At 32.3% G+C, this 14,954-nt stretch overlaps 1 protein-coding gene and 1 pseudogene across 1 annotated transcript; both read right to left on the minus strand.

Moving 5' to 3' along the window:
* Positions 1-5,599: 5,599 nt before the first annotated feature.
* LOC148938997 (uncharacterized) lies at positions 5,600-7,630 on the minus strand (annotated as a pseudogene).
* Positions 7,631-10,297: 2,667 nt separating this feature from the next.
* LOC148938998 (uncharacterized) lies at positions 10,298-14,865 on the minus strand (the record flags this gene model as incomplete). The annotated part of the gene is made up of 3 exons (XM_089107384.1): positions 10,298-10,587; positions 10,793-11,104; positions 13,749-14,865. Coding segments are annotated over 3 exons (1,719 nt in total), but the record flags the coding sequence as incomplete, so codon positions are not given.
* Positions 14,866-14,954: the final 89 nt, after the last annotated feature.

Below are 14,954 nucleotides of genomic sequence, written 5' to 3' on the forward strand. Positions count from 1 at the left end.
ATGTATGTACCATATCTTTATATTAATATTCTACATGTCGTTATTTCAATGAAAATATTTTCATGTATTACTTTGCTATGTGATTAATAAAAAAAAACTGATTTCATAAAATAAGTTTTTCAAATAAAAGTAAAGAACTCCACTAAACCAAAAAGGAACAAAAATAAAATCATATAATCTACCAAGCGTGAAACTACCACAAATCAGCATCTATAAATAATGAAACCCAAAACGAACAGAATTTACAATAAATAGCCGAGTCAGACTCAAAACGAGCTGAAATTAACAGGAATAGGGCTCAAAATCCCTATGCCTACCCAAGGCCGGAACATAATTTAAACTTTACTGAAAAAATATAAGTATTTTCACTTTTAAAACTTTACTCAATTAAATAATATAAAAACTTTGATTACTAAATACATGTATATTAAACTGACTATGCCTATTCATTTGTATTTTTTTTAGTACAGTGCAAATTATGTTCTGTCCTTGGGAAGGCATAAAGGTTTTGAGCCCTACCCATGTTAATTTCGGCTTTTTTTTAGTTTGACTCAGTTATTTATTGTAATTTGAATTCATTTTGGGTTTCATTTATTTATCGATAATGATTTGTGGTAGTTTCACGCTTCGTAGATTATAGGATTTTATTTTTGCTCATTTTTGGTTTAATAGTTTTTTACTTTACTTTAAAAAAACTTATTTTGTTGAAATAGCTTTTTAATTAATTTATGTTCGTTTTGTAATGACATAGTCTTTTCAGGGAAAAAGAAAGTAATACTTTAAATCTTTTCATTTTTTTAAGACTTTATAGTTTTGCTTACTATTTATATACTGGAGAAAAATTTTCAATTTTTAAAAACCTATACGCTTTTAAAAATCCGGACCCAAATAGTAGTGTTTAATTTAGTTTCATACATCCTCTAGTTGACCTTAAATAGAAAACTTGATACCATTCACAAAATAATCTGTTTACTTTCTTTGATAGCTTGGATACTCCCCTCCCTGGCCCCCCCCCCTCGGGACGCACCTGCTTCCAACCACTGTTTTACTTTTGAATCTTAAAAGGAGCACTAGAATTTCCGATTTCTAATTAAATTCAATCAAATTAAGATTATTCAGATTATAATATCCTTAGCCTTACGAGTAGTACGGAGCAGTACGGCTCAATTGCGACCGAAATTTTGAAAAACAGAATTTTGATATTAAATGAGGTACATAAAGAATTGAATTTTTATGGTGATTGCAAATATATAAGATTCATTAAGTTTAGTGTTACGCATCAAAGGCTAGGAGCCTGAGAAAATTTCCATGATTTTCAAAAAAGGGGAGACCCCTAAAGAGTAAGGGAATCTTAATGCAAGTTTTGCCATTAGATTCAGCGTATTCAAGAACCCTGATATCAAAGTTTCTAGCTTCCATCTGCAAAAATGTAGAATTTTGTATTTTTTGCCAGAAGAAAGATCACGGATGCGTATTTATTTGTTGTTTTTTTTTCAGGGCTTCGGGGCTAATTAGATCAAGCCAATAATCCTAGAATATAGAGGAAGGGCCTATTCGAAAAAAACTTCAAAGTATTGGTGCTCTTTTTAAGTGACTAAAAAAATTGGAGTGCAAGTGCCCTTTTTAAGTGCCCCCTCCACCCACCGTTTTTCTTAAAAGTCATCTGATCAAAACTCTGAGATAGCCATTTTGCTGTTTGTCATTTAAGAAAAAAAAAATCCTTAAAAAACTTAGTTAAAAATTAAAATAACTCATTTTGTCTAAATTTATAAATTATTGCCCAATACATTAATGACAAAAACTAGATTATTTAAAATTGATAAAGCCTGTTAACTATTGCACAAGATGGATGAATACAACACCAGCTTTTTGCGACTTTAATCTATAAACTTTTGAAGTTCCAAAAAATTGGTGTTTTTAGGTCTGAAACTTCAGGTTAAATATCAAACAAAAATTGGTATTAAATTGTCACTATCTCAAAAAAATTTCAAAAAAGAATAATGAAAGAAAAGTTATGAAAACAAACATTACAGTTGTTTTATTAGGGTTAGACCACTCCTAAGGTTCAAGTTGTGGATGTTCAGTCTATAGTGCCTTCACTTTACTGTGGTTGTCTTTATTACAGTCAAAATTAATACAAAAATCTAAGAAAATTCGTTAAAAGCCTTAATTTGGTGGCAAGTGGCATCATGCACTATGTTAGTACATGTTATGAGCATTTTATATGACATCATTTAAGCATTTTCTTATATGATGTCAAGCATACCATAAATAAGATTGAGTTTCCAACGCATCAGTTTATTAAATATTATAATGTCTATTTGAAGGTTCCAAAACAGAAAAAATTTACAGTTGCAGTTGCTATAAATGATGATCCTTTGGAACCAATACCTGAACTATTAAAGGTGATAAGATATGAATACCGAAAAACTGGATCGTCAATTACGACAATACCAATGCGGATAGCTAAGGCAAAGGTCATTGCTAAATTGTCTAAAGTAATCAAAATTCGAAAACGTGTCAAAAATGAAAAACCTCGTTACCGAAATTATTTTCTCAAAGTATAAGCAATGTGCTTTTAAAAATTTCATTTTTTTTTGATAAAATCAACTCGCTTTGTGATTAACCTTACAGGTTTGAACGCATCCAGTTATATAGTGTCAGTAGGAAGGCCCAAAAAACGAAAATTTGCAATTATTACAAATGATGATTCTCTTAAAAGACCTTAAAAAAGAAAACTAAAATTTTCAAGCTCGGTACATATCGTTGTTAGAAATCGGACTAGCTTCAATAACCAAATATTTTTAAAAGACATTAAATTGTGTAAAGAGCAAAAAATTGTAATTGCAAAAATATTTGTACATATTTTAACAAGTGATTTCAACAGCTCAAAAACCTTAAAAACAAAAATCTTTTTGAACGCAACTTTTTTACATTAGCAGGACTGCCTAGAAAAAATTGCAATTATTACAAATGATGATTCTCTATTTTGACAAGGGATTACAACAGCTCAAAAACCATAAAAAAGAAAAACAAAAGTTTCAAGCTCAGTACATAATAATCAAATATCTGTGAACAGGCTGCAGTATGAAAAGACATTAAAATGCGGAGAGAAAAAAACTGGTAATTTCAGAAATATCCGTATAAATTTTAACAAGGGATTACAACAATTCAAAACCTTGAAAAGAAACAGTATGAAAAGACATTAAATTAAATATCTTTAAAGACAGCAAATTGTCTGTGGTTAGAAGACAAGCAAAAAAGAGAATCCAAATGTAGAAGCCTGCCGCATGCTTGAGCCCTGTGGCTGTTAATTACAGAAATATTTCTATATATTTGAACAATGGATTTCAACAATTCAAACACCTTAAAAAAGAAAACCAAGTTTCAAGCTTCGTAGATATCCTTGTTAGACGTTGTAATCAGACTTGCATAAACAATCAAATGTGTTTGACAAGACCGCAATATGAACCGTGCCGGGCCGTGTCACGTGGCGGGACCTGGAGGTGAAGCCATCAGGCTCCCATTACAATATATATGCATGTATCCATGTTGAGCATATATAAACCCTTTTTTTCTTTTGCGCAAATCTGTCAGCAAAATTTTTACGTAGTTAAAATTTATTAAATTACAAGATTATAGATATTCAGTATTTTCTGAATTTCAACTCTAGTCTACCCTACCACCCCGTAGTATTTCCTTCTCAACAGCCCCAATTGTACTTCTTCTTACTGGGTGATTGGCAATTGCTTTTCAAGCAACAATGAAAAATAAAGTGGCCTAGCAATTCTATATCAGGGGCTTCTTGCTATCTTGGAAAGCTGTTGATTTAGGTGAAAAAATATATCAGAAATAGCTTTGGTTATGTATTTTGCTAATCAGTGTGTTCAGATCTTATTTCTTTTGAAAGAAAGCAATATTATGGTAGATCTGAGGACTTTGATCTTACTTCTGAGGCTTTTTTTTTCTTTTGCAAACCTCTTTTTTTATTCTACTCTCAAATTATTAATCCAATTAATAAGTTTTAATTACCAACTCATTTTGGTAACAATCAATTATCTCTAATTGAATAAAAACATAAACTGTTTTTTTTTTTTTTTTGTTTACTAGTAATTGCTAGATGACAGCAAAATTACATTGTTAATGCATTTTGACCACCTGGTATATTTAATGACTTTAGATTCAATGAGATCCATTTCTGATTCTAAATTTCAAGACAAATTCTAGTACAATATTTTTTCTAGTCAGACAGTTTTTTCTAAGAAGCAATAGCTTAGTTTTTGGTATTTTGAGGGATCAGAAGCTTTGTGAAGATGTAAAGTTAAGGTTCAAACATTGTGGTATTTAGGAATGTTACATTCGAGTAGGGTCTTTCATACCAGGCAAACCAGGTATTGAGCAAGTCTGGATAAAGTACTTCTCCCAATCCAAATCAGTTCAGACCTCTGGTTGGCAGCAGAAATAATACTGACCTCAATTAACACCCTGCTTTTTTCAGAAAGAAGAGAAAATTGTGGGTCCATCCAATCTTCCATCCAAAAGAGAGGAAAGAAACCAGATTAGACTGGGTAACATTGCTACAGACCCACAGATCAAATGATATTGCTTTCTGAAACTTTTTTAGTGAAAGATTACGTAAATTGTTCATTAAACGAGAATAAGCATATGCAAATAAAATATAATGGTGTTAGATAAGGGCTAGTCAAATACCAATTTATTACTCAATTATAAACACTTCACAACGAAATTATTGAGTGCAATTATATTCCTTTCTTTCACCCTGCTGTGTATCAAGTAGACATCACAACAACAATATAATACCCAAACTTGTTTTTCCCAGCCTTTTGGACAGTTTTGTACAATGTTGCACTATGTTTTGCACTATGTTAACTATAAAGCGCCGTAAAAGATGTCAGTATAATATTTCAAATATGTAAATAGGTAAAGTACCAATTTTAAGAGGGTCCGTAAAAGTACGGCAAAATACCCAATTTTACCAATGACAACACTCGAACAAACCAATATTTATCTTTTCTTTACTTCTGCAGTGGTTTCCCTAAGGATATATTAATCACTCATAAGGACTTCGCCACATTGGAACAATCCTAATGAGCATACATCCCCCTCTTAGCTCTTGATTAGAAATCCTGGTGAAAATCATAGTTGTAAGGATTTACTTCTCTGAGGACAGACCATAAACTACATACGTATTTTTTTTACAATATTTGAATCCCAATGATAAATAAAGAGATTTAAAAAAAGGAGAGAAAAAATTATAAGAAGAAGAAAATGGATTTTACTGGGGTGGTTAATCAAACACGGATACATATAGTGACTAATTTGGGAGGGGGGGGGGGTGGTATCCATAACCAAAGAGATGAATAAGATAAAACAAAACACAAAAGAAACTCACAGAAGAAATGAACAAACATATTCCACAAATCAATTTATGAACTGACAAAAATATATAAATGAGTAACAATAAAACAGACGAACAGTTTACAATAGGGCTCAGCAAGACCACAGGGGTTGTTATTGTAGATAATAAATGGGTTGTTATATGATTGTTAAGAATGAATTTAGAAGAATATTCCCTTTTTTATATGTCACACTTAAACAGCTTCTCATCAGTGTGTACTCTTCGGTGGTTAATCAAACTACCTGACCGAGAAAAAGTTTTTTCACATATATCTAACTTAAAAGGTTTCTCACCAGTATGTACTCTTTGGTGGTAAATCAAATGGATTGACAGAGAAAAAGTTATCTCATACATCTCTCAATTAAACGGTTTCTCACCAGTATGTAATCTTTGGTGCCGAATCAAAGGGCTTGACTCAGTAAAAGTTTTCTCACATATAGCACACTTAAACGGTTTCTCACCAGTATGTAATCTTTTGTGCCTAATCAAACTGCTTGACTAAGTAAAAGCTTTCTCACATATATCACACTTATACGGTTCCTCACCAGTATGTACTCTTTGGTGCAGAATCAAGCAGCTTGACCGAGAAAAATCTTTATCACATATATCACAATTAAATGGTTTCTCACCATTATGTACTCTTTGGTGGTTAATCAAATTGCCTGACTGAGAAAAAGTTTTCTCACAGACCTCACATTTAAACGGTTTATCCCCAGTGTGTACTCTTTGGTGATTAATCAAACTGCTTGACCGAGAAAAAGTTTTCTCACATATATCACACTTAAACGGCTTCTCATCAGTATGTACTCTTTGGTGGTTAATCAAATTACTTGACCGAGAAAAAGTTTTGTCACATATATCTCAATTAAACGGTTTATCCACAGTATGTGATCTTTGGTGCCGAAGCAAAGTGCTTGACTCAGTAAATTTTTTATCACGTATAGCACACTTAAACGGTTTCTCACAGATATGTAATCTTTTGTGGCTAATCAAACTGCTTGACTAAGTAAAATCTTTCTCACATATATCACACTTAAATGGTTTCTCACCAGTATGTACTCTTCGGTGCCTAATCAAACTGCCTGACTCAGAAAAAGTTTTATCACATATATCACACTTATACGGTTTCTCACCAGTGTGTACTCTTTGGTGGTTAATCTAATTACTTGACCAAGAAAAATTTATCTCACATATATCACAATTAAACGGTTTTTCACCAGAATGTACTCTTTGGTGCCCAATCAGAGTGCTTGACTGAGAAAAATTTTTCTCACTTATAGCACACTTAACCGGTTTCTCACCAGTGTGTACTCTTTTGTGCCGACTCAACCCGCCTGACACACAAAAAGTTTTCTCATATACATCACAATTATATGGTTTCTCACCAGTATGTACTCTTTGGTGCCGAATCAAATTGCTTGACCGAGAAAAATTTTTCTCACATATATCACACTTAAACGGTTTCTCACCAGTATGTACTCTTTGGTGGTTAATCAAATTGCTTGACTCCGAAAAATTATTATCACATATATCACACTTAAACGGTTTCTCACCGGTATGTACTCTTTGGTGCTTAATCAAACTGCATGACTCAGAAACAGTTTTCTCACATATATCACACTTAAACGGTTCCTCATCAGTATTTACTCTGTGGTGGTGAATCAAATTGCTTGACCAAGAAAAATCTTTCTCATATATATCTCAATTAAACAGTTTCTCACCAGTCTGTAATCTTTGGTTAATAATCAAACGGCCTGACTCAGAAAAAGTTTTCTCACATATATCACACTTATATGGTTTCTCACCAGTATGTACTCTTTGGTGGTTAATCAAACTGCTTGACTCCGAAAATTTTTTCTCACATATATCTCACTTAAAATGTTTCTCACCAGTATGTACTCTTTGGTGCTTAATCAAATTGCTTGACCGAGAAAAAGTTTTCTCACAGACCTCACATTCAAACAGTTTCTCCCCAGTGAGCACTGTTTCATGCCTTTTCAAATTGCTCACATGAGAAGGATTGTGTGTAACATCTAGTGATGAACTTCCCGGTCGATCTAACTCAGACGCTCTTGGTGAAAAATGACCATATATAACTAAATGTTGACTAAATGTTAAGAGTTTTGGTTGATCCACACCATCAAAACTGCACACAGTAGAATGAATTATCTCTATAATAAAAATAATTTTATTAAAATTAAATAAGGTGTAAACGATTCAATAATTAGAAATCAATGCAAGGTGAACATTCTATAGCTGTAACCTGTTTGGATCTACACTACCTGCCACTTCAAATTGAAACAAAAATGAGAGAACAAAACTTGAAATTAGTTTTACGTCATGGAAGAATCAGAATTAATATAATATATAAATCTTTATATAATATATCATATATCAATTTTATAAATCATTATATAATATATAATCATTATATAATAATAATCATTTAATCATTAAATGATTATATAATATAATATAATAATATAATATAAATATAAATATAATATATAATATATATATAATAATAATATATGTATATATATATATAAATATAATATATATAATATAAATATAATAATAATTATATAATCATTATATAATCATTATATAATATATATCATATAATCAATTTTATAAATTTTATAAATTATCTCAAATTAAGTAAAAATATGTTCACTACTATTGCTAGATGACAGCAAAATTACATTGTTAATGCATTTTGACCACCTAGTATATTTAGTGACTTTAGATTCAATGAGATCCATTTCTGATTCTAAATTTCAAGACAAATTCTAGTACAATATCTTTTCTAGTCAGACTGTTTTTTCTAAGAAGTAATAGCTTAGTTTTTGCTATTTTGAGGGATCAGAAGCTTTGTGAAGACGAACGTTAAGGTTCGAACATTGTGGTATTTAGGAATGTTACATTCGAGAAGGGTCTTTCATACCAGGCAAACCAGGTATTGAGCAAGTCTGGATAAAGTACTTCTCCCAATCCAAAACAATTCAGACCTCTGGTTGGCAGCAGAAATAATACTGACCTCAATTAACACCCTGCTTTTTTGACCTCAATTAACACCCTGCAATTAACACCCTGCAGAAAGAAGAGAAAATGTGGGTCCATCCAATCTTCCATCCAAAAGAGAGGCGAGAAACCAGATTAGACTGGGTAACATTGCTACAGACCCACAGATCAAATGATATTGCTTTCTGAAACTTTTTTAGTGAAAGATTACGTAAATTGTTCATTAAACGAGAATAAGCATATGCAAATAAAATATAATGGTGTTAGATAAGGGCTAGTCAAATACCAATTTATTACTCAATTATAAACACTTCATAACGAAATTATTGAGTGCAATTATATTCATTTCTTTCACCCTGCTGTGTATCAAGTAGACATCACAACAACAAAATAATACCCAAACTTGTTTTTCCTAGCCTTTTGGACAGTTTTGTACAATGTTGCACTATGTTTTGCACTATGTTAACTATAAAGCGCCGTAAAAGATGTCAGTATAATATTTCAAATATGTAAATAGGTAAAGTACCAATTTTAAGAGGGTCCGTAAAAGTACTGCAAAAGACCCAATTTTACCAATGACAACACTCGAACAAACCAATATTCTTCTTTTCTTGACTTCTGCAGTGGTGTCCCAAAGGATAAATTAATCACTAATACCGAATTCACCACATTAGAACAATCCTAATGAGCATACACCCCCCTTTTAGCTCTTGATTAGAAATCCTGGTGACAATCATAGTTGTAAGGATTTACTCCTCTGAGTACAGACCATATACTACATACGTATTTTTTTACAGTATTTGAATCCCAATGATAAGTAAAGAGATTTTAAAAAAGGAGAGAAAACATTATAAAAAGAATAAAATGGATTTTACTGGGGTGTTTAATCAAACACGGATACATATAGTGACTAATTTGGGAGGGGGGGGGGGGTATTCATAACCAAAGAGATTAACAAGATAAAACAAAACACAAAAGAAACTCACAGAAAAGAAATGAACAAACATAGTCCACACATCAATTTATGAACTGACAAAAATATATAAATGAGTAACAACAAAACAGACGAACAGTTTACAATAGGGCTCAGCAAGACCACAGGGGTTGTTATTGTAGATAATAAATGGGTTGTTATATGATTGTTAAGATTGAATTTAGAAGAATATTCTCTTTTTATATGTCACACTTAAACGGCTTCTCACCAGTATGTACTCTTCGGTGATTAATCAAACTACTTGACCGAGAAGAAGTTTTATCACATATATCACACTTATATGGTTTCTCACCAGTATGTACTCTTTGGTGGTAAATCAAATGGCTTGACAAAGAAAAAGTTTTCTCATACATATCACAATTAAACGGTTTCTCACCAGTATGTGATCTTTGGTGCAGAAGCAAAGGGCTTGACTGAATAAAAGTTTTCTCACTTATAGCACACTTAAATGGTTTCTCACCGATATGTACTCTTATGTGGCTAATCAAACTGCTTGCCTCAGTAAAAGTTTTCTCACATATATCACACTTATACGGTTTCTCACCAGTATGTACTCTTTGGCGCATAATCAAACTGCTTGACCCAGAAAAGTTTTTATCACATATATCACAATTAAACGGTGTCTCCCCATTGTGCACTCTTCGGTGGTGAATCAAACGGACTGACCGAGAAAATGTTTTCTCACAGACCTAACATTTAAACGGTGTATCCCCAATGTGAAATCTTTGGTGATTAATCAAACTGCTTGACCCAGAAAAAGTTTTCTCACATATGTCACACTTAAACGGCTTCTCATAAGTATGTACTCTTTGGTGCTGAATCAAATTACTTGACCGAGAAAAAGTTTTCTCACACATATCTCAATTAAACGGTTTCTCACCAATATGTAATCTTTGGTGCCAAAGCAAAGGGCTTGACTGAATAAAAGTTTTCTCACGTATAGCACACTTAAACGGTTTCTCACCAATATGTACTCTTTTGTGGCTAATCAAACTGCTTGACTCAGAATAATTTGTCTCAAATATATCACACTTAAATGGTTTATCCCCAGTATGTACTCTACGGTGGTTAATCAAATGCCTTGACAGAGCAATATTATTATCACATGTCACACTTAAATGGTTTCTCACCAGTGTGTACTCTTTGATGCCTAATCAAATTGCCTGACCCAGAAAAAGTTTTATCACATATATCACACTTATACGGTTTCTCACCAGTATGTACTCTTTGGTGGTTAATCAAAATGCTTGACCGAGAAAAAGTTTTCTCACATATATCACACTTAAACGGTTTTTCACCAGAATGTACTCTTTGGTGCCAAATCAGAGTGCCTGACTGAGAAAAATTTTTCTCACTTATAGCAAAATTATCTGGTTTCTCACCAGTGTGTACTCTTTTTTGGCTGATCAAACTGGCTGACTGACAAAAATTTTTCTCACATACATCACAATTATATGGTTTCTCACCAGTATGTACTCTTTGGTGCCGAATCAAATTGCTTGACTGAGTCAAAGTGTTCTCACATATATCACACTTATACGGTTTCTCACCAGTATGTACTCTTTGGTGGTTAATCAAATTGCTTGACTCCGAAAAATTTTTATCACATATATCACACTTAAATGGTTTCTCACCAGTATGTACTCTTTGGTGCCTAATCAAACTGCCTGACTCAGAAAAAGTTTTATCACATATATCACACTTAAACGGTTCTTCATCCGTGTTCACTCTTTTGTGCTGAATCACATTGCTTGACCGAGAATATTCTATCTGATATATATCTCAATTAAACAGTTTCTCACCAGTATGCAATCTTTGGTGCCGAAACAGAGGGATTGACTCAGAAAAAGTTTTCTCACTGACATCACATTTAAATGGTTTCTCACCAGTATGTACTCTTTGGTGGTTAATCAAATTGCTTGACTCCGAAACATTTTTATCACATATATCACACTTAAAAGGTTTCTCACCAGTATGTACTCTTTGGTGCTTAATCAAATTGCTTGACCGAGAAAAAGTTTTCTCACAGACCTCACATTCAAACAGTTTCTCCCCAGTGAGCACTGTTTCATGCCTTTTCAAATTGCTCACATGAGAAGGATTGTGTGTAACATCTAGTGATGAACTTCCCGGTCGATCTAACTCAGACGCTCTTGGTGAAAAATGACCATATATAACTAAATGTTGACTAAATGTTAAGAGTTTTGGTTGATCCACACCATCAAAACTGCACACAGTAGAATGAATTATCTCTATAATAAAAATAATTTTATTAAAATTAAATAAGGTGTAAACGATTCAATAATTAGAAATCAATGCAAGGTGAACATTCTATAGCTGTAACCTGTTTGGATCTACACTACCTGCCACTTCAAATTGAAACAAAAATGAGAGAACAAAACTTGAAATTAGTTTTACGTCATGGAAGAATCAGAATTAATATAATATATAAATCTTTATATAATATATCATATATCAATTTTATAAATCATTATATAATATATAATCATTATATAATAATAATCATTTAATCATTAAATGATTATATAATATAATATAATAATATAATATAAATATAAATATAATATATAATATATATATAATAATAATATATGTATATATATATATAAATATAATATATATAATATAAATATAATAATAATTATATAATCATTATATAATCATTATATAATATATATCATATAATCAATTTTATAAATTTTATAAATTATCTCAAATTAAGTAAAAATATGTTCACTACTATTGCTAGATGACAGCAAAATTACATTGTTAATGCATTTTGACCACCTGGTATATTTAGTGACTTTAGATTCAATGAGATCCATTTCTGATTCTAAATTTCAAGACAAATTCTAGTACAATATCTTTTCTAGTCAGACTGTTTTTTCTAAGAAGCAATAGCTTAGTTTTTGGTATTTTGAGGGATCAGAAGCTTTGTGAAGACGAACGTTAAGGTTCGAACATTGTGGTATTTAGGAATGTTACATTCGAGAAGGGTCTTTCATACCAGGCAAACCAGGTATTGAGCAAGTCTGGATAAAGTACTTCTCCCAATCCAAATCAATTCAGACCTCTGGTTAGCAACAGAAATAATACTGACCTCAATTAACACCCTACTATTTTCAGACAGAAGAGAAAATGTGGGTCCATCCCATCTTCCATCCATAAGAGAGGTTAGAAACCAGATTAGACTGGATAACAATGCTACCGAACCAGAGATCAAATGATATTGCTTTCTGGAACTTTTTGAGTGAAAGATTACGTAAATTGTTTATTAAAAGAGAATAAGCATATGCAAATAGAATAACATGGTGTTAGATAAGGGCTAGTCAAATACAAATTTATTGCTCAAGTAAAAACACTTCACAACGAAATTATTGAGTGCGATTATATTTCATTCTTTTACCCTGCTGGGTATCAAGCAGACATCACAACAACAATATAATACCCAAACTTGTTTCTCCCAGCCTTTTGGACAGTTTTGCACTATGTTAAACTATGTTTTGCACTATGTTAACTATAAAGCGCCGTAAAAGATGTCAGTATAATATTTTAAATATGTAAATAGGTAAAGTACCAATTTTAAGAGGGTCTGTAAAAGTACGGCAAAATACCCAATTTTACCAATGACAACACTCGGACAAACCAATATTTATCTTTTCTTTACTTCTGCAGTGGTTTCCCTAAGGCTATAATAATCACTCATAAGGACCTCGCCGCATTGGAACAATCCTAATGACCAGACATCCCCCTCTTATCTCTTGATTAGAAATACTGGTGACAATCAAAGTTTTAAGGATTTATTTCTATGATTACAGAACAAAAACCACATACGTATTTTTTTACAATATTTGAATCCCACTGATAAGTAAAGAGATTTAAAAAAAGGAAAGAAAAAATTATAAGAAGAATAAAATGGATTTTACTGGGGTGGTTAATAAAACACGGGTACATATAGTGAATACGTTGGGAGGGGGGGGGGGGGGTGGTATTCATAACCAAAGAGAAGAAAAATTTAAAACAAAACACAAAAGAAACTCACAGAATAAATGAACAAAAATATTCCACAAATCAATTAATGAACTGACAAAAATAAATAAATGAGTAGCAACAAAACAGAGGAACAGTTTACAATGGGGCTCAGCAAGACCACAGGGGTTGTCATTGTCGATTATAAATGGGTTGTTATATGATTGTTAAGAATAAATTTAGAAGAATATTCTCTTTTTTATATGTCACACTTAAACGGCTTCTCACCAGTATGTACTCTTTGGTGCTGAATCAAATTGCCTGACTGAGAAAAAGTTTTCTCACATATATCACACTTAAATGGTTTCTCACCAGTATGTACTCTTTGGTGCAAAATCAAATGGCTTGACTCAGAAAAAGTTTTCTCACATATATCACACTTAAATGGTTTCTCACCAGTATGTACTCTTTGGTGGTTAATCAAATGGCTTGACCGAGAAAATGTTTTGTCACAGACCTCACATTTAAACGGTTTATCCCCAGTGTGTACTCTTTGGTGCCTAATCAAACTGCTTGACTGAGTAAAAGTTTTCTCACATATATCACACTTAAAAGGTTTCTCACCAGTGTGTACTCTTTGGTGCCTAATCAAATTGCTTGACTCAGAAAAAGTTTTCTCACATATATCACACTTAAATGGTTTCTCACCAGTATGTACTCTTTGGTGGTTAATCAAACTGCCTGACTCAGAAAAAGTTTTATCACATATATCACACTTAAAAGGTTTCTCACCAGTATGTACTCTTTGGTGCCTAATCAAATGGCCTGACTCACAAAAAGTTTTCTCACATATATCACACTTAAATGGTTTCTCACCAGTATGTACTCTTATGTGCCTAATCAAAATGCTTGACTCAGAAAAATTTTTCTCACATATATCACACTTATACGGTTTCTCACCAGTGTGTACTCTTTGGTGCCGAATCAAATTGCTTGACTGAGAAAAAGTTTTCTCACAGACCTCACATTTAAACGGTTTATCCCCAGTGTGTACTCTTTGGTGATTAATCAAACTGCTTGACTCAGAAAAAGTTTTATCACATATATCACATTTAAACGGCTTCTCCCCAGTGTTTGCTCTTTGGTGGTTAATCAAATTGCTTGACCGAGAAAAAGTTTTCTCACAGACCTCACATTCAAACAGTTTCCCCCCAGTTTGCACTGTTTGATGCCTTTTCAAATTGCTCACATGAGAAGGATTCTGTGTAACATCTAGTGATGAACTTCCCGGTCGTTCTAATTCAGACCCTCTTGGTGAAAAATGACCATTTATAACAGAATGTTGACTAAATGTTAAGAGTTTTGGTTGATCCACACCGTCAAAACTGCACACAGTAGAATGAATTATCTCTATAATAAAAATAATTTTATTAAAATTAAATAAGGCGTAAACAATTCAATAATTAGAAATCAATGCAAGATGAACATTCTATAGCTGTAACCTGTTTTGGATCAACACTACCTGCC

The sequence above is a fragment of the Artemia sp. Qi Xiang Cuo genome, unplaced genomic scaffold, assembly GCF_049724085.1.
Source record: "Artemia sp. Qi Xiang Cuo unplaced genomic scaffold, ASM4972408v1 HiC_scaffold_23, whole genome shotgun sequence".
NCBI classification, from domain to species: domain Eukaryota; kingdom Metazoa; phylum Arthropoda; class Branchiopoda; order Anostraca; family Artemiidae; genus Artemia; species Artemia sp. Qi Xiang Cuo.